This window comes from Coregonus clupeaformis, chromosome 16, assembly GCF_020615455.1.
Source record: "Coregonus clupeaformis isolate EN_2021a chromosome 16, ASM2061545v1, whole genome shotgun sequence".
NCBI lineage: Eukaryota > Metazoa > Chordata > Actinopteri > Salmoniformes > Salmonidae > Coregonus > Coregonus clupeaformis.
This window is the reverse complement of record NC_059207.1, coordinates 50,984,299-51,011,993: the sequence shown is the minus strand read 5'-3', so window position 1 is coordinate 51,011,993 and position 27,695 is coordinate 50,984,299. Positions and strand designations below refer to the sequence as shown.

The window sequence follows — 27,695 nt, the reverse complement described above, 5'->3', positions numbered from 1 at the left end:
TCTGTGTAATCTGAGGGAAGTATGTGTCTCTAATATGGTCATACATTTGGCAGGAAGTTAGGAAGTGCAGCTCAGTTTCCACCTCATTTTGTGGGCAGTGTACACATAGCCCATCTTCTCTTGAGAGCCAGGTTTGCCTACGGCGGCCTTTCTCAATAGCAAGGCTATGCTCACTGAGTCTGTACATAGTCAAAGATTTCCTTAATTTTGGGTCAGTCACAGTGGTCAGGTATTCTGCCACTGTGTACTCTCTGTTTAGGGCCAAATAGCATTGTAGTTTGCTCCGTTTTTTTGTAAATTTTTTCCAACGTGTCAAGTAATTATCTTTTTGTTTTCTCATGATTTGGTTGGGTCTAATTGTGTTGCTGTCCTGGGGCTCTGTGGGGTGTCTGTGTTTGTGAACAGAGCCCCAGGACCAGCTTGCTTAGGGGACTCTTCTCCAGGTTCATCTCTCTGTAGGTGATGGCTTTGTTATGGAAGGTTTGGGAATCGCTTCCTTTTAGGTGGTTGTAGAATTTAACAGCTCTTTTCTGGACTGTGATAATTAGCGGGTATCGGCCTAATTCTGCTCTGCATGCATTATTTGGTGTTTTACGTTGTACACTGAGGATATTCTTGCAGAATTCTGCATGGAGAGTCAATGTGTTTGTCCCATTTTGTGAATTATTGGTTGGTGAGCGGACCCCAGACCTCACAATCATAAAGGGCAATGGGTTCTATAACTGATTCAAGTATTTTTTGCCAGATCCTAATTGGTATGTCAAATTTTTTTTTCCTTTTGATGGCATGGAAGGCCCTTCTTGCCTTGTCTCTCAGATCATTCACAGCTTTGTGGCGGTTACCTGTGATGTTTAGGCCGAGGTATGTATAGGGCAACGGTGTCTAGATGGAATTTGTATATGTGGTCCTGGCAACTGGACCTTTTTTGGAACACCATTCTTTTTGTCTTACTGAGATTTACTGTCAGGGCCCAGGTCTGACAGAATCTGTGCCGAAGATCTAGGTGCTGCTGTAGGCCCTCCTTGGTTGGGGACATAATCACCAGATCATCAGCAAACAGTAGACATTTAACTTCAGATTCTAGTAGGGTGAGGCCGGGTGCTGCAGACTGTTCTAGTGCCCTCGCCAATTTGTTTATATATATGTTGAAGAGGGTGGGGCTTAAGCTTCATGCCTGTCTCACCCTACGGCCCTGTGGAAAGAAATGTGTGTGGTTTTTGCCAATTTTTACCACACACTTGTTGTTTGTGTACATGGATTTTATAATGTTGTATGTTTTTCCCCCAACACCACTTTCCATCAATTTGTATAGCAGACCCTCATGCCAAATTGAGTCAAAAGCTTTTTTGAAATCAACAAAGCGTGAGAAGACTTTACCTTTGTTTTGGTTTGTTTGATTGTCAATTAGGGTGTGCAGGGTGAATTCGTGGTCTGTCGTACGGTAATTTGGTAAAAAGCCAATTTGACATTTGCTCAGTACATTGTTTTCACTGAGGAAATGTACGAGTCTGCTGTTAATGATAATGCAGAGGATTTTCCCAAGGTTGCTGTTGATGCATATCCCACGGTAGTTATTGGGGTCAAATTTGTCTCCACTTTTGCGGATTGGGGTGATCAGTCCTGGGTTCCAAATATTGGGGAAGATGCCAGAGCTAAGGATGATGTTAAAGAGTTTAAGTATAGCCAATTGGAATTTGGCATCTGTATATTTTATAATTTCATTGAGGGATACCATCAACACCACAGGCCTTTTTGGGTTGGAGGGTTTATATTTTGTCCTGTAGTTCATTCAATGTAATTGGAGAATCCTGTGGGTTCTGGTAGTCTTTAATAGTTGATTCTAAGATTTGTATTTGATCATGTATATGTTTTTGCTGTTTGTTTGGCCAAAAATATTGGAGAAATGGTTTACCCATACATCTCAGTTTTGGATAGATAACTCTTCGTGTTGTTGTTTGGATTCTTCAATTATATTGAGCTGATTTCTGACGTGCTGTTCCTTCTTTTTCCGTAGTGTATTCCGCTATTGTTTTATTGATTCACCATAGTGAAGGTGTAGGCTCAGGTTTTCTGGGTCTCTGTTTTTGGTTGAATAGGTTTCTCAATTTCTTTCTTAGGGCTTTGCAATCTTCATCAAACCATTTGTCATTGTTGTTAATTTTCTTTGCTTTTCAGTTTAACAATTTTAGATTTGGTAGGGAAGCTGAGAGATCAAATATACTGTTTAGGTTTTCTACTGCCAAGTTTACACCTTCACTATTACAGTGAAATGTTTTGTCCAGGAAGTTGTCTAAAAGGGATTGAATTTGTTGTTACCTAATTGTTTTTTGGTAGGTTTCCACACTACTTTCCTTCCATCTATAGCATATCTTAATATTATTCAGTTCCTTTGACTTTGATGCCTCATTATTGAGTATTTCTCTGTTCAAGTCTCTGTCTCGCTCTATAACATATAGGTTGTACTTTGCATATAAGAAGTAACACTGAGAGTCCAGGATGGATGTGGTCCTTATAAAGAGTACACTGTGTTCTACCTGTAGGTTACCAGACAGTACTGTATTAGTGGTGGTAGTAACCCAAGGCTCTGTGTTTCTCTGACAGCAGTTCCATGAGGAGTTGGCTCTACAGATGGTGGTCAGCACGGGAGTCTGCAGAGAGAACACATACAAATACGCCTGGTTCTTCTTTGAACTGCTGGTAAGTGTGTTCAATATATTTTACAATATAGCCCTAGCGTGTTTTGCTTAATGGAGTTGTTCTTGGACTACAAGAAATTAATGTATGTATCCGAGTACACCCGTGTGTGTGTGTGTGTGTGTGTGTGTGTGTGTGTGTGTGTGTGCCCAGGTGAAGAGCATGGCCCAGCACGTGTCTCAGCTGGAGAAGCAGGACGTCCCTCGCAGGAGCCGCTTCTCAGACCGCTTCAAAGATGACATCACCACCATCGTCTCCGTGGTTACTGCCGAGATAGGGACCATCCTGGTCAAACAGCAGAAGGTTAGTAACAGTGTATGATTTATATACGCTAGCACTTTTTGTAGACTCGATCTATCAAATCATCGCTTAACTTCCACTGCTCATTTTAATAAAAATAAAATGTTTGATCTGATGTCTCTAAGGAGACCATTGGCTGGTATTAACTGAAAATCAACTGTTTGTTTGTGTTGTTGTTAGGAGTTGGAGCAGGCAGAGAAGGTAAACATCAGCCTTGCCTTCTTCCTGTATGACCTGCTGTCTCTCATGGACCGAGGCTTCGTCTTCATTCTGGTCAAAAACTACTGCAACCAGGTCACTACCACAATACACTTCTCTAACCACAATATTCTACGGTCCTATTTTATATTTAAGTGACGCTACAAAAGATGGAAGTTACATGGTAGTTACTTATAGGAAGTTGCTATACAGCATAACTACAAAGGAGGTGACCAATTCTAGACTCTATTTCTATGTCGCTGACCATATCCCATGTCAATAACTTAAACTGACCTTGACCATGTGACCTGCCGTAACCTCTGATTGGTTATTTCCAGATTTCGGCAAAGAGCATTTCCATGCCAACCATGATCAGCATGCGATTGGAGTTCCTGCGTATCCTGTGCAGTCATGAGCACTACCTCAACCTCAGCCTTTACTTCAGTAGTCCCGCCTCCGCACCCGGCTCCCCATGCCCATCCATCTCCTCACAGGTCAGTCTGCATGTCAGTCAAAATCCTATCGGCCAGTCCACAGCACTCACCTGCGGCTTTGGGATTTGAGGTTATAGTGGAGTATTGTTAAGGCGGGGTGTTGAGGAAAGTATTCTTGATTAAAGTTATCTTTCTCTCCTTGTTGTTTCATATTCCTATTTTCCCCCGTCTATCTCTCTTTCTCCTTTCTCCCCCCTCCCCCGTCTCTCTCTCCCCCGTTTCTCTCTGCAGAGCTCCAGTTCATGTAGTTTCCAGGAGCAGAAGATCCTGGACCTGTTTGATCTGTCTCACGGGTTTAAACAGCAGCACTACCTTACTGGTCTACTCCTCACCGAGCTCAGCGCTGCACTGGACATGGAGTCAGAGGGGTCAGTACACACACACACACACACACGTACACACACACATACACACACACATACATACGTACCTGTGTGCTTATGAGATTGTGTGTAGGGGTAAGGTCCAGAGGAAGGCCATCAACGCAACCTACAGTCTGCTGTGTGTCCATGACCTGGACCAGCGCTGTGCCCAGCCTGAGGTCAGGGCCAAGGTGGCCACTCTTTACCTCCCCCTGGTGGGCATCATCATTGACTCCATCAACTACCTGGACTTCACAGGTACTGGCCTTGGCCACATTCCATATCCACCCCTAGATCCTACCCATTAGCACTTAATGTACATTGGCTAAGGAGTTGGTTGATTGGTTTGGAACTGGGTTGATGTGAACTGTGTTTAGAGAGTTTGGTGCAGAGCTGTGGCTGTTAGCAATCCCCGCTCTCAACAAATATGCCACTCCCCACCGGAGATGACCCTTTCAACTATCTCCTCTCTCTTCCTCTGTGTAACCCTTTAGTAACTTCTAATCTGTCTAAATAAAGCTTGAAAATATATATTTGTAAGTATTTGACCCTTGTGTGTCTCCGCAGTGTCCGAGGCTCGCGGAGGGAAGAACAAGACAGGTGGGTCAGACGAAGACCCCGACAACGTCACGCCCATCAATCAGTCTATTGCCATGGCGATCGCCGGCAACCCCTTCAACACCTTGGCGAGGAATGCCCAACCTTCCATGGCGTCTGTGGTAAGACTGTAGGAATGTTGTTATGGTTTCGTATCAGTGGGACTTTCTCATTTCACCTCCAAGCACATACTGTATGTTTGGGTTCCTCAATCAGAACTGGAGAAAGCTTGCTTTTCAAACTGCATCAAAATGATTTATTAACATTGAAATTAGAGTAGTCAATTCTTTACACACAAACTTGAAACATAAGTGCTCTGTGTTTTTGTGACTAGCGGTGTCAGCGTCTGTTTCTGTGTGTTTGTGTGCATGCACAAGGGGGCTGCCGTGTAGCAGGTGTGCTGCTGTGAGGTAGACTGATGAGCTGTCAGATGCACACACATACTCCATCCATTCTGAGACGCCAGCTCTCTCTCTCACTCACACACGCGTGTAGACACACTCACACACACACACACACACACACACACACACACACACACACACAGGAGATGCTTTATGGGCAGGCATTATAATCATAAGTGACCTGGGCTGTCCTGAGCAACACACACATCCATCAAACATAGCCACGGCAACACTGCAGCCACTGAACACTCTGTCTCTCCTGTCATAACTTGCCTCTGCTGGGTGAATGTATGCCCTATATACGCTATACACAATGCTATCAATGACTGGTCTATATGGAATATTCAACCTCTTAGTTAGATGGAGCACCTGTTTACTCCAAAAGGAGAACCCATAAGCCACACTATATCTCTGATCATATTGCAGTGAATCTGTCCACTTTAAAGTATACATCTCTGTTCTCCTTCCTCTACCAGTCTGCTAAAGGCCTTTGCAGACTGTACGTCGAATTCTGTCTTTTACGATTATCACGTCACACTGTGCGACGTTATCAAATTAAACTCTTGATAGCAACCTGGCCAGATTGTACGATTTGCTTCAGTTCTGTCGTCCCATTCTGCGATTGGCTTGCTAGGCTACGTCAACTGCAGCGGTGTATTGGCTCTGCGCATCAAATCAAATCAATTACTTACAAGCTCTTAACCAACAATGCAGTTTTAAGAAAGAATACCAAAAAAATACAATATAAAATAATACGAAATAAAAGTAACAAATAATTAAAGAGCAGCATTAAAAATAAGTATAGCGAGGCTATATACAGGGGGTACCGGTACCGAGTCAATGTACGGGGGCACCGGTTAATTGAGGTAATATGTACATGTAGGTAGAGTTATTAAATTGACTATGCATAGATAATAAACAGAGAGTAGCAGCAGTGTAAAAGGGGAGGGGGGCAATGCAAATAGTCTGGGTAGCCATGATTAGCTGTTCAGGAGTCTTATGGCTCCGGGGTAGAAGCTGTTTAGAAGCCTATTGGAACTAGACTTGGCGCTCCGGTACCGCTTGCCATGCGGTAGCAGAGAGAACAGTCTATGACTAGGGTGGCTGGAGTCTTTGACAATTCTTAGGGCCTTCCTCTGACACCGCCTGGTATAGAGGTCCTGGATGGCAGGAAGCTTGGCTCCAGTGATGTACTGGGCCGTATGCACTACCCTCTGTAGTGCCTTGCGGTCTGAGGCCGAGCAGTTGCCATATCAGGCAGGGATGCAACAAGTCAGGATGCTCTCGATGGTGCAGCGGTAGAACCTTTTGAGGAGCTGAGGACCCATGCCAAATCTTTTCAGTCTCCTTAGGGGGAATAGGTTTTGTTGTGCCCTCTTCACGACTGTCTTGGTGTGCTTGGACCATGTTAGTTTGCTGGTGATGTGGACACCAAGGAACATGAAGCTCTCAACCTGCTCCACTACAGCCCCGTCGATGAGAATGGGGGCGTGCTCGGTCCTCTTCTTTTTCCTGTAGTCCACAATCATCTCCTTTGTCTTGATCACGTTGAGGTAGAGGTTGTTGTCCTGGCACCACACGGCCAGGTCTCTGACCTCCTCCCAATAGGCTCTCGTCGTTGTCGGTGATCAGGCCTACCACTGTTGTGTCATTGGCAAACTTAATGACGGTGTCGAGCCTGGCCATGCAGTCATGAGTGAACAGGGAGTACAGGAAGGGACTGAGCACTCACCCCTGAGGGTCCCCCGTGTTGAGGATCAGCGTGGCGGATGTGTTGTTACCTACTCTTACCACCTGGGGTGGCCCGTCAGGAAGTCCAGGATCCAGTTGCAGAGGGAGGTGTTTAGTCCCAGGGTCCTTAGCTTAGTGATGAGCTGTGAGGGCACTATGGTGTTGAACGCTGAGCTGTAGTCAATGAATAGCATTCTCACATAGGTGTTCCTTTTGTCCAGGTGTGAAAGGGCAATGTGGAGCGCAATAGAGATTGCATCATCTGTGGATCTGTTGGGGCGGTGTGCAAATTGGAGTGGGTCTAGGGTTTCTGGGATAATGGTGTTGATGTGAGCCATGACCAGCATTTCACAGAACTTCATGGCTACAAACGTGAGTGCTACGGGTTTGTAGTCATTTAGGCAAGTGTTCTTGGGCACAGGGACTATGGTGGTCTGCTTGAAACATGTTGGTATTACAGACTCAGTCAGGGATATGTTGAAAATGTCAGTGAGGACACTTGCCAGTTGGTCAGCGCATGCTCGGAGTACACGTCCTGGTAATCCGTCTGGCCCTGCGGCCTTGTGAATGTTCACTTGTTTAAAGGTCTTACTCACATCGGCTACGGAGAGTGTGATCACACAGTCGTCCGGAACAGCTGATGCTCTCATGCATGTTTCAGTGTTACTTGCCTCGAAGCGAGCATATGCTTATGCGCAAGTGAAGTGAGTTCGGAAAAAGTATGCATCTTAGAAATAGTTTTCATATACAAACTTTATATGTCCGAACTCAGAATCAAATAGGCTTCCCAAAAATAACATGGTCGCTGTGGTAGAACATTTATTTTGATTGACCATTTTGTAAACTATCAATATTCCATCAGGTAGCCTGATTTCAGATGTGTCATGTACCAAGATTATTAGGGAAATCGTTCTTCTTGCACAGCATGTAGGCTAAACATTTAAATCAAACTATTAGACCTATAATAATCTGACTAGTCACAATAATTGTATTATTGTGTGCATACTCCGTGTTCCTATTGGTCAGTCACCGGGATCAGCTCGTAACACCAGCCACACTACACAATTAAGGCAACAACATTTGGACACTGCTAGAACTTTATCGGCGTTTACGACCGCACGTAGCTGTACTTAATCGGCAGACCATGACCCTGTCAGCCTGAATGAGCCAAGACATCCGATAATCGTTTACGACCTAAGAATTTGCCCACGATGTGGAAATGTTTGACTGGGATGGCAAAATAGTTGCATAAGATGGCTAAAATCGTTCAGTCTTCAAAAGCCTTAAGGCAGTGGCCACCCTGTGTGTTTTCGTGTTTCCTATAGTAATATAACTCTGTCTCTCTCCTCTCTACCAGTCTGGTAAGGCGGTGGCCACCCTGTCAGCAGAGACCAGTCGTAACCTGCTGCTGTGTTTCCTGTGGGTGATGAAGAACGGTGAGAGGAGTCTGATCCAGCGCTGGACTGTAGACATGCCGTCAGCACAGCTCAACAGACTGCTAGAACTACTCACCATCTGTGTTTCCTGCTTTGAGTACAGGGTAAGAATGTCTGCGCCCTGCATGGAGTACATACCTAATTAATGTGTGTAAATATGATGTACATTTATCTTATTCTCATTGCGTGTGTGTGCATGCCTCTGCATTTGTGTGTGTGTGTGGTGCAGGGGAAGCAGAGCAGTGATAAGGTGAGCACCCAGGCCTTACAGAAGTCCCAGCAGGCCAAGATGCAGCTGGAGGACTCCCTACTGAGGGGCATCGGAGCACGGGGGGAAATGATGCGGCGGGTTGGAGGTCAGTCCCACCCACTACTCTCTCTGATTGGTCAGAAGTAGCTACATGCACAATACACGTCTTATAAGTATATCTCCTGAAGAGCAGCTGAGAAGGGGAGGATGGTAATCCTAGGCTGCTTTTTGATTGAACGAGAGCCTGCCTGCCCTCTTATCCCTGACCTTTGACCCTGACAGGAAGTGACCGTGCAGGTCAGAGAGAGAACCTACGCTGGAGGAAAGACCTGACGCAGTGGAGGCAGACCAACGACAGACAAGACAAGTGAGTTAGACACACACACTCTCTCTCTCACACACACATAGGTACAGACGCAATTCTAGCAAACATGTATTACTCATCTCTCCTGGTAACTATGGAGCAGAAGACCGATTGTCAGGCAGTGTCTTCTGAAGAGAATGCCAAGGAAGAGAACCCATAGAGTTAGAAAGAGGTCTCATCTTTGTATCTGTGCCTTTTACCCTCAGAACGAAAGCAGAGCTGGACCAGGAGGCTCTCATCAGTGGGAATCTGGCTACTGAGTCCAACCTCATCGTCCTGGACCTACTGGAGACCATAGTACAGGTCACAACATCTTTCTCCTTATGGTTTCTCTCTCTCTCTCTCTCTCTCTCTCTCTCTCTCTCTCTCTCTCTCTCTCTCTCTCTCTCTCTCTCTCTCTCTCTCTCTCTGGTGGTGTTTGAGATTGACTGCATTGTAGTCGGCGACTGCAGACTGACTGTTCTACAAATGGCCTTTAATCCTTAATAACTACTGATTATTTGTAGATCAGTCTGTCACCATATACTCACAATGCTTTATGAATTTGATACTCTCTCGAACATGGCCTACGTCACAATTTCCTCTCTAGTTCCATTGGCTGACAGTATTCTTTCTCTCACTTGTGGTTGGTTGTCTTGACTGTCTGTCTCCCGTACAGGCTGTTCCATTGGCTGACTGTAAGGACAGTGTAGTGGGCGGTGTGTTGAGGGTGTTGCTACACTGTCTCACCTGCAACCAGAGTACAACTTTCCTGTCTCACTGCTTCAGCACGCTTCGAGCACTCATCGTCAAGGTAGGGTGTGTGTGTGTACACACAATATGTACTGACAGTATTGTGTGCTGCGTGCGTGTTTGTATACTGACAGTACTGTGTGTGTGTAGTTTGGTGACATGTTGTTTGAAGAGGAAGCCGAGCAGTGTGCAGACCTGTGTCAGAAGGTGCTCCAGCACTGTAGCAGTCATGTGGATGGAAACAGAAGCCAGGCCTGCGCTACCCTGTACCTCATCATGAGATACAGCTTCAGCTCGGCCAACGTGAGTACACACACACTGATTCCGTCTCATCCGTTTTCCTCTACCACCCAGCTTTAATGTCTTTTCCATGTCTATTTTGAGCTCAGTGGGAAATTTTGCTGAATTATGTGTTTCTGGGTGCTGAGAAGTGAACAGGGAGATATGTCACTGTCTACCCCCTGTGTCCCTGCCTTTCTGTAAGTACTGTGCGAGTTAGAAAAAGGGAGAGTGAGAGGGGGAGGTGAGATGGGGAGTGTGAGGGCGAGGGAAAGAAATAACGTTTTCTGATCTTCTCCCCTCTTGGCACAATCTCTAATTAAGTGAATGACCTTTACCACTCTTTTTTCCATAGCTGTGATGTGGAGGAACATAGTATCCATCTGAGTCATGTTTATCTCCTTCACCCAGTCTTTGTTTGTTTTCATCCCCCTCAATGTCTCTCCATATCAGATTAGCATCTGAATAAAACCATGAAGCAGGTTCATATTCATTAGTGCACACCGTTGCAAAACGTAGCCAAACGTGTTGCCACAAGTTTCTTATTGGACAAGTTCAGGTAGTCCCTCCCTGTGTCGGTCCATTTTCTTCCGTTTGGTTCCTAGTGAAAAAGACCATGGTTTTTCCAGGGAGGACACAGATGAGAAGAGAACGAGTGAAAGAGAGGAGGGAGGATGGTGAATGAGAGTTTTTGATGGATTGCCAGGGCAGAGTTGAAGTGAGGCCATCTTTCGGGATGATGGTGGAGAGATAGAGGGTAGGAAGAGGGAGGGGAGATGGAGACAGTGAGGGGATGACAGAGTGGAAAGAGAAAGGGAGAGAGAATGGAGAGAAAGGAGAAGGAGTGAGGCCATCGGTCAGAGTGATAGAGTCCCCCACACAAGGACAACACACACACACATACACACACAAACGTATATACACACACACACACACATTGTATCAATGCCAGTGATGTCCGTTTAGGCCCTGGCTCCACGCTGGGTTTAACAGAATGGGGCCGTAGAGATGATCCATAGGTGATTATGTCTCAGCTAATGGGAGATCGTTTCTCGCTTTGCTGCTGATGGTGGAGATAGATGGGGTTACACATACACACACTCACACTCACACACACACAACCATGTCAGGGTTAAGCCTTCAATTACCTGGAGGAGACTGTGTGCCACCCTTAGCAACAACTGGACTGACCTAGAAAGAAGAAGAAGGATGGAGAGATAGAAAGGGACAGAAAGGGCTAGACCTGGACCGAGAGGGCTAGACCTGGACCGAGAGGGCTAGATCTTTTCCAAGATGGCGAAGTAGTGCAGTCCTGTTTCTGTCGTGTGTGTGTAAATAGCCTGTAAATACCCTGTTTTTTTGTATTTTTCGTACATATTTCCCTATCAGACTTTTCATCCTTCTACAAAATATACTTTCCTGCAACCCGCCTCACTCAATGTGGAACGGATTCTATTATTGACTTACCTTTTATCTAGAATCTCCAGTTGAAACTAGCTAGCCAGCTAACTAGCTACTTGCTATTAGCCACAGCTAGCGGTGTTTCACCCAGATCATTGGATTTTTTCCGCGGGATTAATTTTAATCACTGGACATTGATCACCGGATATTCGGCCAGTCTGCACAGCGCGTTATCGACCCAGAACATATCAGTTTTTCCGCCGGAATCACTGATTCACTGGACCTTTAACTCCGGATTCATCGCTACCAGTTGGCTACAACAAAACGGAGGCTGTGGTCTGGCTAATCATCCCGAGCTAGGCCCATCTCCCGGCTATCTACCTCTCTATGAACCGGACGGGACCACCTAGTGTTGACACGGAGCCCCGCCGATCCTACACGACTGGTCTGCCGACGAAATCGTCTGATGTGGTTACGACGTTAACCACGAAGATTCCATCCATCTGCTAGCCCTGGCCCGTTAGCACACGTTATCCGTGGCCTCTTTACTCACTAAACTGAACTAGCTACTGAACTAGCTACTTGCTATTAGCCACAGCTAGCGGTGTTTCACCCAGAATATTGGATTTTTTTCCGCGGGATTAATTTTTAATCACTGGACATTGATCACCGGATATTCGGCCAGTCTGCACAGCGCGTTATCGAACCAGAACATATCAGTTTTTCCGCCGGAATCACTGAATCACTGGACCTTTAACTCCGGATTCATCGCTACCAGCTGGCTACAACAAAACGGACGTAGCACACGCTAGCCGTGGCCTCTTACTCACTAGCGCTTCACCACCGGACCTTATGATAACTCAGCTATACAGCTGATATCTGCTGGACTGTTCCTTTTTACGGTACTACATCCTGTTTATGTTTAGCCTCAGCCCAAACATGGTTAGTTTATTGTTGTTTCGGTTATTTCTAATTGTACTATATCACTGTAGACCCCCCAGCCTAGCTAAACCTGCCTTAGTTAGCTCCTTTGTCCCTCCCCCATACACTCAGAGACCGACTCAATTGATGCCTCTAGAGATACTATCTCTTTCATTGTTACCCAACGCTTAGGTTTACCTCCACTTTACTCATATCCTTCCATATCCTTGTCTGTACATAATGCCCTGAATCTTTTCTATAACACCCGGAAATCTGCCCCCCTTTATTCTATGTACCCAACGCTCTAGAAGACCAGTTCTTAAAGCCTTTAGCCGTATCCTTATTCTAGTCCTCCTCTGTTCCTCTGGTGATGTAGAGGCTAACCCAGGCCCTGTAGCCCCCAGTATCACTCCTACTCCCCAGGAGCTATCATTTGATGACTTCTGTAATCGCAAAAGTCTTGGTTTCTTGCACATAAATATCAGAAGTCTACTTCCTAAGTTTGAGTTATTCACTGCGTTAGCACACTCTGCCAACCCTGATGTTCTAGCAGTGTCTGAATCCTGGCTCAGGAAGGCCACCAAAAATTCGGAAATGTCCATCCCCAACTATAACATTTTCCGTCTAGATAGAACTGCCAAAGGGGGTGGAGTTGCAATCTACTGTAGAGATAGCCTGCAGAGCTCTATCATACTATCCAGGTCTGTGCCCAAACAGTTTGAGCTTCTACTTCTAAAAATCCACCTTTCCAGAAATAAGTCTCTCACTGTTGCCGCTTGCTACAGACCCCCCTCAGCCCCCAGCTGTGCCCTGGACACCATATGTGAATTGATTGCCCCCCATTTATCCTCTGAGTTTGTACTGCTTGGTGACCTAAATTGGGATATGCTTAATACCCCAGCCATCCTACAATCCAAGCTAGATGCCCTCAACCTCACGCAAATTATCAACGAACCTACCAGGTACAACCCTAAATCCTTAAACATGGGTACCCTCATAGATATCATCCTGACTAACATACCCTCTAAATACACCTCAGCTGTCTTCAACCAGGATCTCAGCGATCACTGCCTTATTGCCTGCGTCCGTAACGGGTCCGCGGTCAAAGCGACCACCCCTCATCACTGTCAAACGCTCCCTAAAACACTTTAGCGAGGAGGCCTTCCTAATTGACCTGGCCCAGGTATCCTGGATGGATATAGATCTCATTCCGTCAGTAGAGGATGCCTGGTTGTTCCTTAAAAGTAATTTCCTCTCAATCTTAAATAAACATGGCCCATTCAAAAAATACAGAACTAAGAACCGATATAGCCCCTGGTTCTCCTCAGACTTGACTGCCCTTGACCAGCACAAAAACATCCTGTGGCGTACAGCATTAGCATCAAATAGCCCCCGCGATATGCAACTTTTCAGGGAAGTTAGGAACCAATATACACAAGCAGTCAGGAAAGCAAAGGCTAACTTTTTCAAACAGAAATTTGCATCCTGTAGCACTAACTCCAAAAAGTTTTGGGACACTGTAAAGTCCATGGAGAATAAGAGCACTTCCTCCCAGCTGCCCACTGCACTGAGGCTAGGAAACACTATCACCACCGATAAATCTACAATAATCGAGAATTTCAACAAGCATTTTGCTACAGCTGGCCATGCTTTCCATCTGGCTACCACTAACCCGGCCACCAGCTCTGCACCCTCTGCTGCAACTTGCCCATGCCCCCCCCGCTTCTCCTTCACACAAATTCAGACAGCTGATGTTTTGAAAGCGCTGCAAAATCTGGACCCCTACAAATCAGCTGGGCTAGACAATCTGGACCCTTTCTTTCTAAAACTAGCCGCCGAAATTGTCGCAACCCCTATTACTAGTCTGTTCAACCTCTCTTTCATAACGTCTGAGATCCCCAGAGATTGGAAAGCTGCCGCGGTCATCCCCCTCTTCAAAGGGGGTGACACTCTAGATCCAAACTGCTACAGACCTATATCCATCCTGCCCTGCCTTTCGAAAGTATTCGAAAGCCAAGTTAACAAACAGATCATCGACCATTTCGAATACCACCGTACCTTCTCCGCTATGCAATCCGGTTTCCGAGCTGGTCACGGGTGCACTTCAGCCACGCTCAAGGTCCTAAACGATATTATAACCACGATTGATAATAGACAGTACTGTGCAGCCGTCTTCATCGACCTGGCCAAGGCGTTCGACTCTGTCAACCACCGCATTCTTATTGGCAGACTAAATAGCCTTGGTTTCTCAAATGACTGCCTCGCCTGGTTCACCAACTACTTCTCAGATAGAGTTCAGTGTGTCAAATCGGAGGGCCTGTTGTCTGGACCTATGGCAGTATCTATGGGGGGTGCCACAGGGTTCAATTCTTGGGCCGACACTTTTCTCCGTGTATATCAATGATGTCGCTCTTGCTGCTGGTGACTCTCAGATCCACCTCTACGCAGACGACACCATTTTGTATACATCTGGCCCTTCATTGGACACTGTGTTAACAAACCTCCAAACGAGCTTCAATGCCATACAACAATCCTTCAGTAGCCTTCAACTGCTCTTAAACACTAGTAAAACTAAATGCATGCTTTTCAATCGAACGCTGCTAGCACCTGCCCACCCGACTAGAATCACCACTCTCGACGGGTCTGACCTAGAGTATGTGGACAACTACAAATATCTAGGTGTCTGGTTAGACTGTAAACTCAACTTCCAGACTCACATAAAGAATCTCCAATCCAAAGTTAAATCTAGAATCGGCTTCCTATTTCGCAACAAAGCCTCCTTCACTCATGCTGCCAAACATGCCCTCGTAAAACTGACTATCCTACCGATCCTTGACTTCGGCGATGTCATTTACAAAATAGCCTCCAACACTCTACTCAGCAAATTGGATGTGGTCTATCACAGTGCCATCCGTTTTGTCTCCAAAGCCCCATACACTACCCACCACTGTGACCTGTACGCTCTTGTTGGCTGGTCCTCACTACATGTTCGTCGTCAAACCCACTGGCTCCAGGCCATCTATAAATCACTGCTAGGCAAATCCCCGCCTTATCTTAGCTCATTGGTCACCATAGCAGCACCCACCCGTAGTCTGCGCTCCAGCAGGTATATCTCACTGGTCATTCCCAAAGCCAACACCTCCTTTGGCCGCCATTCCTTCCAGTTCTCTGCTGCCAATGACTGGAACGAATTGCAAAAATCTCTGAAGCTGGAGACTCTTATCTCCCTCAATAACTTTAAGCATCAGTTGTCAGAGCACCTTACCGATCACTGCACCTGTACACAGCCCATCTGAAATTTAGCCCACCCAACTACCTCATCCCTATATTGTTATTTATTTTGCTCTTTTGCACCCCAGTATCTCTATTTGCACATCATCTCTTGCACATCTAGCATTCCAGTGTTAATACTATTGTAATTATTCTGCACTATAGCCTATTTATTGCCTTACCTCCATAACTTGCTACATTTGCACACACTGTATATATATTTTCTGTTGTATTTCTGACTTTATGTTTTTTTTACCCCATATGTAACTCTGTGTTGTTTTTATTGCACTACTTTGCTTTATCTTGGCCAGGTCGCAGTTGTAAATGAGAACCTGTTCTCAACTGGCTTACCTGGTTAAATAAAGGTGAAATAAAAAAAATAAAAAAAACCTGGACCGAGAGGGCTAGACCTGGACCGAGAGGGACAGACCTGGACAGAGAGGGACAGACCAGGCTAGACCTGGACAGAGAGGGACAGACCAGGCTAGACCTGGACCGAGAGGGACAGACCTGGACCGAGAGGGACAGACCTGGACCGAGAGGGACAGACCTGGACAGACCTGGACAGAGAGGGCCAGACCTGGACAGAGAGCGGGCCAGACCTGGACAGAGAGCGGGCCAGACCTGGACAGAGAGCGGGCCAGACCTGGACAGAGAGCGGGCCAGACCTGGACAGAGAGCGGGCCAGACCTGGACAGAGAGCGGGCCAGACCTGGACAGAGAGCGGGCCAGACCTGGACAGACCTAGAGAGACAGAGACAGACACCGAGACAGAGACCTACCCAGACAGACACCTAGACCGACCTCGACAGAGGCAGACCTAGAGAGGCAGACCTAGAGAGGCAGACCTAGAGAGGCAGACCTAGAGAGGCAGACCTAGAGAGGCAGACCTAGAGAGGCAGACCTAGAGAGGCAGACCTAGAGAGGCAGACCTAGAGAGGCAGACCTAGAGAGGCAGACCTAGAGAGACAGAGACCGACCTAGACAGAGACACCTAGACCGACAGAGGCAGACCTAGAGAGGCAGACCTAGACAGAGACCTAGACCGACCTACACAGAGACCTAGACCGACCTACACAGAGACCTAGACCGACCTACACAGAGACCTAGACCGACCTACACAGAGACCTAGACCGACCTACACAGAGACCTAGACGACCTACACAGAGACCTAGACCGACCTACACAGAGACCTAGACCGACAGAGACCGACCTACACAGAGACCGACCTACACAGAGACCGACCTACACAGAGACCGACCTACACAGAGACCGACCTACACAGAGACCGACCTACACAGAGACCGACCTACACAGAGACCGACCTACACAGAGACCGACCCTACACAGAGACCGACCTACACAGAGACCGACCTACACAGAGACCGACCTACACAGAGACCGACCTACACAGAGACCGACCTACACAGAGACCGACCTACACAGAGACCGACCTACACAGAGACCGACCTACACAGAGACCGACCTACACAGAGACCGACCTAGACAGAGACCGACCTAGACAGAGACCGACCTAGACAGAGACCGACCTAGACAGAGACCGACCTAGACAGAGACCGACCTAGACAGAGACCGACCTAGACAGAGACCGACCTAGACAGAGACACCTAGACAGACCTAGACAGAGACACCTAGACCGACCTAGACAGACCTAGACAGAGACACCTAGACCGACCTAGACAGACCTAGACAGACACCTAGACAGACCTAGAGAGACAGAGACAGACAGACCTAGAGAGACAGAGACAGACAGACCTAGAGAGACAGAGACAGACAGACCTAGAGAGACAGAGACAGACAGACCTAGAGAGACAGAGACAGACAGACCTAGAGAGACAGAGACAGACAGACCTAGAGAGACAGAGACAGACAGACCTAGAGAGACAGAGACAGACAGACCTAGAGAGACAGAGACAGACAGACCTAGAGAGACAGAGACAGACAGACCTAGAGAGACAGAGACAGACAGACCTAGAGAGACAGAGACAGACAGACCTAGAGAGACAGAGACAGACAGACCTAGAGAGACAGAGACAGACAGACCTAGAGAGACAGAGACAGACAGACCTAGAGAGACAGAGACAGACAGACCTAGAGAGACAGAGACAGACAGACCTAGAGAGACAGAGACAGACAGACCTAGAGAGACAGAGACAGACAGACCTAGAGAGACAGAGACAGACAGACCTAGAGAGACAGAGACAGACAGACCTAGAGAGACAGAGACAGACAGACCTAGAGAGACAGAGACAGACAGACCTAGAGAGACAGAGACAGACAGACCTAGAGAGACAGAGACAGACAGACCTAGAGAGACAGAGACAGACAGACCTAGAGAGACAGAGACAGACAGACCTAGAGAGACAGAGACAGACCGACCTAAAGAGACGGACCGACCGACCTAAAGAGACGGACCGACCGACCTAGAGAGACGGACCGACCGACCTAGAGAGACGGACCGACCGGCCGAGAGAGACGGACCGACCGGCCGAGAGAGACGGACAGACCGGCCGAGAGAGACGGACCGACCGGCCGAGAGAGACGGACCGACCGGCCGAGAGAGACGGACCGACCGGCCGAGAGAGACGGACCGACCGGCCGAGAGAGACGGACCCACCGGCCGAGAGAGACGGACCGACCGGCCGAGAGAGACAGAGACAGACGGGCCTAGAGAGACAGAGACAGACGGGCCTAGAGAGACAGAGACAGACGTGGACAGAGACACCTAGACCTAGAGAGGCAGACCTAGACAGAGACCTAGACCGAGACCTAGACCGACCTAGACAGAGACCTAGACCGACCTAGACAGAGACCTAGACCGACCTAGACAGAGACCTAGACCGACCTAGACAGAGACCTAGACCGACCTAGACGGAGACCGACCTAGACGGAGACCTAGACCGAGACCTAGACCGACCTAGACAGAGACCTAGACCGACCTAGACAGAGACCGACCTAGACGGAGACCTAGACCGACCTAGACAGAGACCTAGACCGACCTAGACAGAGACCGACGTAGACGGAGACCGACCTAGACAGAGACCGACCTAGAGAGACGGACCTAGACATAGACACCGAAACAGCCCGAGACCTAGACAGAGACAGACCTAGACAGAGACACCTAGACCGACCTAGACAGACCTAGAGAGACAGAGCCAGACCGACCTAGAGAGACAGAGCCAGACCGACCTAGAGAGACAGAGCCAGACCGACCTAGAGAGACAGAGCCAGACCGACCTAGAGAGACAGAGCCAGACCGACCTAGAGAGACAGAGCCAGACCGACCTAGAGAGACAGAGCCAGACCGACCTAGAGAGACACAGACCTAGACCGACCTAGAGAGACACAGACCTAGACCGACCTAGAGAGACAGAGACACCTAGACCGACCTAGACCGACCTAGAGAGACATCTAGACGGGCCTAGAGAGACGGGCCTAGAGAGACGGGCCTAGAGAGACGGGCCTAGAGAGAGACTGAGACAGAGACAGACATAGACACATAGACCGACCTAGAGAGACCGAGACGGACCTAGAGAGACAGAGACCTAGACAGAGACACCTATACCGACCCAGACAGAGACAGACCTAGAGAGACCCAGACAGAGACAGACCTAGAGAGACATCTAGACGGGCCTAGAGAGACGGGCCTAGAGAGAGACTGAGACAGAGACAGACATAGACACATAGACCGACCTGGAGAGACCAAGACGGACCTAGAGAGACAGAGACCTAGACAGAGACACCTATACCGACCCAGACAGAGACAGACCTAGAGAGACCCAGACAGAGACAGACCTAGAGAGACATCTAGACGGGCCTAGAGAGACGGGCCTAGAGAGACAGACCTAGAGAGACAGACGAGAGAGACAGACCTAGACACCGAAACAAACCGAGACCTAGACAGACAGACCGACCTAGACAGAGACAGACCTAGACACAGACTGACCTAGAGAGACAGACTGACCTAGAGAGACGGACTGACCTAGAAGGACAGAGACAGACCTAGACAGAGACAGACCTAGACAGAGACAGACCTAGACAGAGACAGACCTAGACAGAGACAGACCTAGACAGAGACAGACCTAGAGAGACAGAGACAGACCTAGAGAGACAGAGACAGACCTAGAGAGACAGAGACAGACCTAGAGAGACAGAGACAGACCTAGACAGAGACAGAGACAGACCTAGAGAGACAGAGACAGACCTAGAGAGACAGAGACAGACCTAGAGAGACAGAGACAGACCTAGAGAGACAGAGACAGACCTAGAGAGACAGAGACATACCTAGAGAGACAGAGACAGACCTAGAGAGACAGACCTAGACAGAGACGCCTAGAGAGACGGGCCTAGAGAGACTGAGAGAGTCACACACAGGCGTGCAAGTAGTAGACCAACAGATAGACACTTAAAGGGGAATATTTACAACCCCAAAGTCTACTTTATTAGCCAATACACGACTGAACAATGTCATATCATTCTTTAATATGTGCTTTTTATAGCTTGCTTTTTATGAATACAGCCAGCCATGTTAATAAAACTGTAACGTTAACCAGTGTTACTGTCCTGAACATCTCTAAAACTAAAAGCGTTGTATTTGGTACAAATCATTCCCTAAAGTTGTAGACCTCAGCTGAATCTGGTAATGAATAATGTGGCTGTTGAGCAAGTTGACTGTCATAGTCAAAACAAATAGATTCAATGGTTGTAAAGATGGGGAGCGGTCTCTCCGTGATAAAGAGATGCTATGCTTTTTTGACACCACACTCCACAAAGCAAGTCCTGCAGGCTCTAGTTTTATATCTTAATTATTGTATGTAATAGGGTGCAATTTGGGTCTCGGTCACCCCTAACCCCTGATACTCATGCCTGTCCCTGTCTCCCTCCCTATGTAGAACTTCTCCCGGGTGAAGATGCAGGTGACCATGTCTCTAGCCTCTCTGGTGGGGAAGTCAGAGGACTTCCATGAGGAGTACCTCCGCAGGTCCCTACGCACCATACTGGCCTACGCAGAGGAGGACACGGAGATGCAGAACACACCTCTTCTCTCACAGGTAACACACATGCGCGCACACACACAGACTGAGGTAATGCCATTCACAAACATGTTGATATCAACTAATAACAACAAGATAACTCATGTAAAACATACTGTGTCCATAATAAGTATGTAGGTTATAGGTTAAGAGCACAGTTTGAAAGATATGGCATATACAGTGAGGGAAAACATTTTTTGATCCCCTGCTGATTTTGTACGTTTGCCCACTGACAAAGAAATGATCAGTCTATAATTGTAATGGTAGGTTTATTTTAACATTGAGAGACAGAATAACAACAAATTGATTTGCATTTTAATGAGGGAAATAAGTATTTGACCCCCTCTCAATCAGAAAGATTTCTGGCTCCCAGGTGTCTTTTATACAGGTAACAAGCTGAGATTAGGAGCACACTCTCTTAAAGGGAGTGCTCCTAATCTCAGCTTGTTACCTGTATAAAAGACACCTGTCCACAGAAGCAATCAATCAATCAGATTCCAAACTCTCCACCATGGCCAAGACCAAAGAGCTCTCCAAGGTTGTCAGGGACAAGATTGTAGACCTACACGCTGGAATGGGCTACAAGACCATCGCCAAGCAGCTTGGTGAGAAGGTGACAACAGTTGGTGCGATTATTCGCAAATAATAACTGTATAATTTAAATGGTAGGTTTATTTGAACAGTGAGAGACAGAATAACAACAAAAAAATCCAGAAAAACGCATGTCAAAAATGTTATAAATTGATTTGCATTTTAATGAGGGAAATAAGTATTTGACCCCTCTGCAAAACATGACTTAGTACTTGGTGGCAAAACCCTTGTTGGCAATCACAGAGGTCAGAAGTTTCTTGTACTTGGCCACCAGGTTTGCACACATCTCAGGAGATCTTCTCCAAGTCATTAAGGTTTCGACCCATTTTCAATGCCCTGGCTGAGGGAAGGAGGTTCTCACCCAAGATTTGACGGTACATGGCCCCGTCCATCGTCCCTTTGATGCGGTGAAGTTGTCCTGTCTCCTTAGCAGAAAAACACCCCCAAAGCATAATGTTTCCACCTCCATGTTTGACGTGGGGATGGTGTTCTTGGGGTCATAGGCAGCATTCCTCCTCCTCCAAACACGGCGAGTTGAGTTGATGCCAAAGACCTCAATTTTGGTCTCATCTGACCACAACACTTTCACCCAATTCTCCTCTGAATCATTCAGATGTTCATTGGCAAAACTTCAGACAGGCCTGTATATGTGCTTTCTTGAGCAGGGGGACCTTGCGGGCGCTGCAGGATTTCAGTCCTTCACGGCGTATTGTGTTACCAATTGTTTTCTTGGTGACTATGGTCCCAGCTGCCTTGAGATCATTGACAAGATCCTCCCGTGTAGTTCTGGGCTGATTCCTCACTGTTCTCATGATCATTGCAACTCCACGAGGTGAGATCTTGCATGGAGCCCCAGGCCAAGGGAGATTAACAGTGCTTTTGTGTTTCTTCCATTTGCGAATAATCGCACCAACTGTTGTCACCTTCTCACCAAGCTGCTTGGCGATGGTCTTGTAGCCCATTCCAGCCTTGTGTAGGTCTACAATCTTGTCCCTGACATCCTTGGAGAGCTCTTTGGTCTTGGCCATGGTGGAGAGTATGGAATCTGATTGATTGATTGCTTCTGTGGACAGGTGTCTTTTATACAGGTAACAAACTGAGATTAGGAGCACTCCCTTTAAGAGTGTGCTCCTAATCTCAGCTCGTTACCTGTATAAAAGACACCTGGGAGCCAGAAATCTTTCTGATTGAGAGGGGGTCAAATACTTATTTCCCTCATTAAAATGCAAATCAATTTATAACATTTTTGACATGCATTTTTCTGGATGTTTTTGTTGTTATTCTGTCTCTCACTGTTCAAATAAACCTACCATTAAAACTATAGACTGATCATTTCTTTGTCAGTGGGCAAATGTACAAAATCAGCAGGGGATCAAATACTTTTTTCCCTCACTGTATGAAAACTTAGGACACTAAAGAGCCTTTCTACTGACTCTGAGAAACACCAAAAGAAAGATGCCCAGGGTCCCTGCTCATCTGTGTGAACATGCCTTAGGCATGCTGCAAGGAGGCATGAGGACTGCAGATGTGGCCAATAAATTGCAATGTCCGTACTGTGAGACGCCTAAGACAGTGCTACAGGGAGACCGGACAGACAGCTGATCATCCTCGCAGTGGCAGACCACGTGTAACAACACCTGCACAGGATTGGTACATCCGAACATCACACCTGTGGGACAGGTACAGGATGGCAACAACAATTGTCCGAGTTACACCAGGAACGCACAATCCCTACATCAGTGCTTAGACTGTCAGCAATAGGGTGAGAGAAGCTGGACTGAGGGCTTGTAGGCCTGTTGTAAGGCAGGTTCTCACCAGACATCACCGGCAACAACGTCGCCTATGGGCACAAATCCACCGTCGCTGGACCAGACAGGACTGACAAAAAGTGCTCTTCACTGACGAGTCGCGGTTTTGTCTCACCAGGGGTGATGGTCGGATTCGCGTTTATCGTCGAAGGAATGAGCGTTACACCAAGGCCTGTACTCTGGAGCGGGATCGATTTGGAGATGGAGGGTTTGTCATGGTCTGGGGCGATGTGTCACAGCATCATCGGACTGAGCTTGTTGTCATTGCAGGAAATATAAATGCTATGCGTTACAGGGAAGACATCCTCCTCCCTCATGTGGTACCCTTCCTGCAGGCTCATCCTGACATGACCCTCCAGCATGACAATGCCACCAGCCATACTGCTCGTTCTGTGCGTGATTTCCTGCAAGACAGGAATGTCAGTGTTCTGCCATGGCCAGCGAAGAGCCCGGATCTCAATCCCATTGAGCACGTCTGGGACCTGTTGCATCGGAGGGTGAGGGCTAGGGCCATTCCCCCCAGAAATGTCCGGGAACTTGCAGGTGCCTTGGTGGAAGAGTGGGATAACATCTCACAGCAAGAACTAGCAAATCTGGTGCAGTCCATGAGGAGGAGATGCACTGCAGTACTTAATGCAGCTGGTGGCCACACCAGATACTGACTGTTACTTTTGATTTTGACCCCCCCTTTGTTCAGGGACACATTACATTTCTGTTAGTCACATGTCTGTGGAACTTGTTCAGTTTATGTCTCAGTTATTGAATCTTATGTTCATACAAATATTTACACATGTTAAGTTTGTTGAAAATAAACGCAGTTGACTGTGAGAGGACGTTTCTTTTTTTGCTGAGTTTAGTATGTACAGTTGAAGTCGGAAGTTTACATACACCTTAGCCAAATACATTTAAACTCAGTTTTTCCACAATTCCTGACATTTAATCCTAGTAAAGATTCCCTGTCTTAGGTCAGTTAGGATCACCACTTTATTTTAAGAATGTGAAATGTCAGAATAATAGTAGAGTGATTTATTTCAGCTTATATTTCTTTCATCACATTCCCAGTGGATCAGAAGTTTACATACACTCAATTAGTATTTGGTAGCATTGCCTTTCAATTGTTTAACTTGGGTCAAACGTTTAGGGTAGTTGTGATGGCCACTTCAATACCTTGACTTTGTTGTCCTTAAGCCATTTTGCCACAACTTTGGAAGTATGCTTGGGGTCATTGTCCATTTGGAAGACCCATTTGCGACCAAGTTTTAACTTCCAGAATGATGTCTTGATGTTGCTTCAATATATCCACATAATTTTCCTTCCTCATGATGCCATCTATTTTGGGAAGTGCACCAGTCCCTCCTGCAGCAAAGCAACCCCACAGTATGATGCTGCCACCCCCATGCTTCACGGTTGGGATGGTGTTCTTTGGCTTGCAAGCTGTCCCCTTTTTCCTCCAAACATAACGATGGTCATTATGGCCAAACAGTTATATTTTTGTTTCATCAGACCAGAGGACATTTCTCAAAAAAGTATGATCTTTGTCCCCATGTGCAGTTGCAAACCGTAGTCTGGCTTTTTTATGGCGGTTTTGGAGCAGTGGCTTCTTCCTTGCTGAGCAGCCTTTCAGGTTATGTCGATAGAGGACTCGTTTTACTGTGGATATAGATACTTTTGTACCTGTTTCCTCCAGCATCTTCACAAGGTCCTTTGCTGTTGTTCTGGGATTGATTTGCACTTTTCACACCAAAGTCCGTTCATCTCTAGGAGGTCTTGGCTGATTTTCTTTTGATTTTCCCATGATGTCAAGCAAAGAGGCACACTGAGTTTGAAGGTAGGCCTTGAAATACATCCACAGGTACACCTCCAATTGACTCAAATGATGTCAACTAGCCTATCAGAAGCTTCTAAAGCCATGACATCATTTTCTGGAATTTTCCAAGCTGTTTAAAGGCACAGTCAACTTAGTGTATGTAAACTTCTGACCCACTGGAACTGTGATACAGTGGTAGAGCATGGCGCTTGCAATGCCAGGGTTGTGGGTTCGTTTCCCATGGGGGGCCAGTATGAAAATGTATGCACTCACTAACTGTATGTCGCTCTGGATAAGAGTGTCTGCTAAATTACTAAAATGTAATTGTTGGAAAAATTACTTGTGTCATGCACAAAATAGATGTCCTAACCGACTTGCCAAAACTATAGTTTGTTAACAAGAAATGTGTATGTAAACCTCCGACTTCAACTGTGTATGTATATATATATATATATTAGCGAATAAAAATATATGGGGGATTGGAAGTGATGCAGACAATGACATTGATGGAAGTTACAATCTATCTGCAATATTTAAGCTGATCTACCCCCTATCGACCCAAGCCTGTGTGTGTGCATGTGTGTAGGTTGATGAGCTGCTGAGGAACCTGAACAGTATCCTGTCAGACACGGTGAAGATGAGAGAGTTCCAAGAAGACCCAGAGATGCTCATGGACCTCATGTATAGGTACACATACACACGCACTCCAGCTTTATGTCTCTATGTGTGTTGTGCTCCTGGGTCTATTTCTCTGTGGTTTGGTTGTTTCTCCTCTGTTTGTTCCTCACTATGGAAACCATGTGGTAGCAGTTTGGTACAGTGATCTGGGTTTTTGAATAGACAGTAAATACATACACTTTGTTTGTGTGGGTGTGAATGCATACTCTCTCAGTGCATGTGTCATCTGCTTACATTCTGCATCTGTAAAAGGTCATTAAAGCTAACATTTACATTTGGCTACCTAAAACTGACCCCCAGCCCTCCTCACCCCAAATCAGGGCTAGGGGACAGGGGTTGGTTTGGAATTCAGCATCACTCACACACTTCCTCCCTCCCTCCGTCTCCAGGATAGCGAAAGGTTACCAGACGTCTCCTGACCTGAGGTTGACCTGGCTGCAGAACATGGCGGAGAAACACAAGAACAGGAAGTGTTTTACAGAGTCTGCCATGTGTCTGGTCCACGCTGCAGCCCTGGTTGCTGAATACCTCAGCATGCTAGAGGACCACAAATACCTACCTGTGGGCAGTGTCACCTTTCAGGTGGGTACCTATACTGTACACGCACAAACAATACTTATTCTGGAAATGTTGGTATGTTGACTGTGGCCAGAAGGGGGAACTGTTCACTGAAAACGTAATATATTGATCGCTTCATTGTTTGGCTGGTATCTTGGTTAATCACTTTGTGACAAATGTTTTTGTAAAAAACGCTATATCAGTAATAGTTGGTTGGTTGGTTGGTTGGTTGATTCCCTTTTGTAATATGCTGGATGAATCTGATTGGTTAGTTGATTGATTGATGAATTCCATTTGTAACATGCTTGATGAGTGATTGGTTGATTTGATTGATTTCTTGGTTGATTGGTTGTATAGAACATCTCTCCCAACGTTCTGGAGGAGTCGGCAGTGTCAGATGACATCCTGTCCCCAGACGAAGACGGGGTCTGTTCAGGACGATACTTCACCACCAGTGGTTTGGTGGGCCTACTGGAGCAGGCTGCAGAACTCTTCAGCAACGTACGTCTCTCTCTCTCACACACACACACACACACACACACACACACACACACACACACACACACACACACACACACACACACACACACACACACACACACACACACCCACACACTGAGGGGAGGACATGCGTATGCTAAATAATGGTTCTGCTGCACTTACATAAACACACATCAATAGAACACCTTTGGGATGAATTGGAACACCAACTGTGAGCCAGGCCTAATCGCCCCAACATCCGTGCCCGACCTCACTAACGCTCTTGTGGCTGAACGCATCTAGTGGAAAGCCTTCCCAGAAGAGTGGAGGCTGTTATCGCAGCAAAAGGGGGACTATCTCCATATTAATGCCCATGATTTTGGAATGATATGTTCGACGAGCATGTGTCCGCACACTTTTGGCCATGTAGTGTATGTTGTGAGTGTCGTTGCTGTTGTTTTCAGGGTGGTCTTTATGAGGCAGTGAATGAGGTGTATAAGATCATTATGCCTATCCTGGAGGCTCACAGAGATTTCCGGGAGCTGGGCTCCGCTCACCACAAACTGCAGAGAGCCTTCGACTACATCATTCAGAAGGTACAGACAGCAGCATGGACTACTGTTTATGAAGGGCTTACAGTCACAGTACATATGAAGTGTTTACAATTATGGTGAAATGCTTACAATTACAATAGCAAATTTTTTTGTTAAAAGACTCAATACTGAGTCTCTTTCATTATGTGTTTCTCTTGTTGTCCCAGGGCCATAAGAGGATGTTTGGGACATATTTCCGGGTGGGTTTTTATGGGGCCAAGTTTGGAGACCTGGACGAACGAGAGTTTGTTTACAAGGAGCCAGGGATCACCCACCTGCCAGAGATATCCCACAGACTGGAGGTAAGAGAGTGCGTGTATGTGTTTGTTTGCGCACCCTTGTGTACATGCTTTTACTGTAAGGATATGAGTAGTGTATCTATTCATATGAGTAGTGTATCTATTCATATGAGTAGTGTATCTATTCATATGAGTAGTGTATCTATTCATATGATTAGTGTATCTATTCATATGAGTAGTGTATATATTCATATGAGTAGTGTATCTATTCATATGAGTACTGTATCTATTCATATGAGTACTGTATGCATTGCTGTTGTAGAACTTCTACAGTCAGTGTTTTGGAGATGCCCTGGAGATGATCAAAGACTCCAAAGACATAGACAGGAGCAAACTAGATGCTAACAAGGTACAGTATGACACTACACCACCAAGTCATCCACACTGTGTTCCT

At 46.6% G+C, this 27,695-nt stretch overlaps 1 protein-coding gene across 3 annotated transcripts in view; it reads left to right on the top strand.

Moving 5' to 3' along the window:
- The window catches only part of dock8 (dedicator of cytokinesis 8), a 120,182-nt gene that overhangs the window by 73,989 nt on the left and 18,498 nt on the right, over nucleotides 1–27,695 (top strand). For 2 of the 3 annotated variants that reach the window (XM_041901427.2, XM_041901429.1), the window contains exons 24-43: nucleotides 2,602–2,697; nucleotides 2,848–2,997; nucleotides 3,175–3,288; nucleotides 3,531–3,686; nucleotides 3,918–4,054; nucleotides 4,143–4,306; nucleotides 4,616–4,767; nucleotides 8,138–8,320; nucleotides 8,446–8,572; nucleotides 8,749–8,833; nucleotides 9,037–9,133; nucleotides 9,489–9,623; nucleotides 9,713–9,865; nucleotides 20,347–20,505; nucleotides 25,280–25,380; nucleotides 25,761–25,953; nucleotides 26,287–26,430; nucleotides 26,874–27,005; nucleotides 27,170–27,304; nucleotides 27,564–27,650. In XM_041901427.2, the coding sequence (XP_041757361.1) occupies nucleotides 2,602–2,697; nucleotides 2,848–2,997; nucleotides 3,175–3,288; nucleotides 3,531–3,686; nucleotides 3,918–4,054; nucleotides 4,143–4,306; nucleotides 4,616–4,767; nucleotides 8,138–8,320; nucleotides 8,446–8,572; nucleotides 8,749–8,833; nucleotides 9,037–9,133; nucleotides 9,489–9,623; nucleotides 9,713–9,865; nucleotides 20,347–20,505; nucleotides 25,280–25,380; nucleotides 25,761–25,953; nucleotides 26,287–26,430; nucleotides 26,874–27,005; nucleotides 27,170–27,304; nucleotides 27,564–27,650 (2,700 nt within the window). The remainder of the gene's footprint in view (nucleotides 1–2,601; nucleotides 2,698–2,847; nucleotides 2,998–3,174; nucleotides 3,289–3,530; nucleotides 3,687–3,917; nucleotides 4,055–4,142; nucleotides 4,307–4,615; nucleotides 4,768–8,137; nucleotides 8,321–8,445; nucleotides 8,573–8,748; nucleotides 8,834–9,036; nucleotides 9,134–9,488; nucleotides 9,624–9,712; nucleotides 9,866–20,346; nucleotides 20,506–25,279; nucleotides 25,381–25,760; nucleotides 25,954–26,286; nucleotides 26,431–26,873; nucleotides 27,006–27,169; nucleotides 27,305–27,563; nucleotides 27,651–27,695) is intronic. The other variant, XM_041901428.2, reaches the window with a different exon arrangement.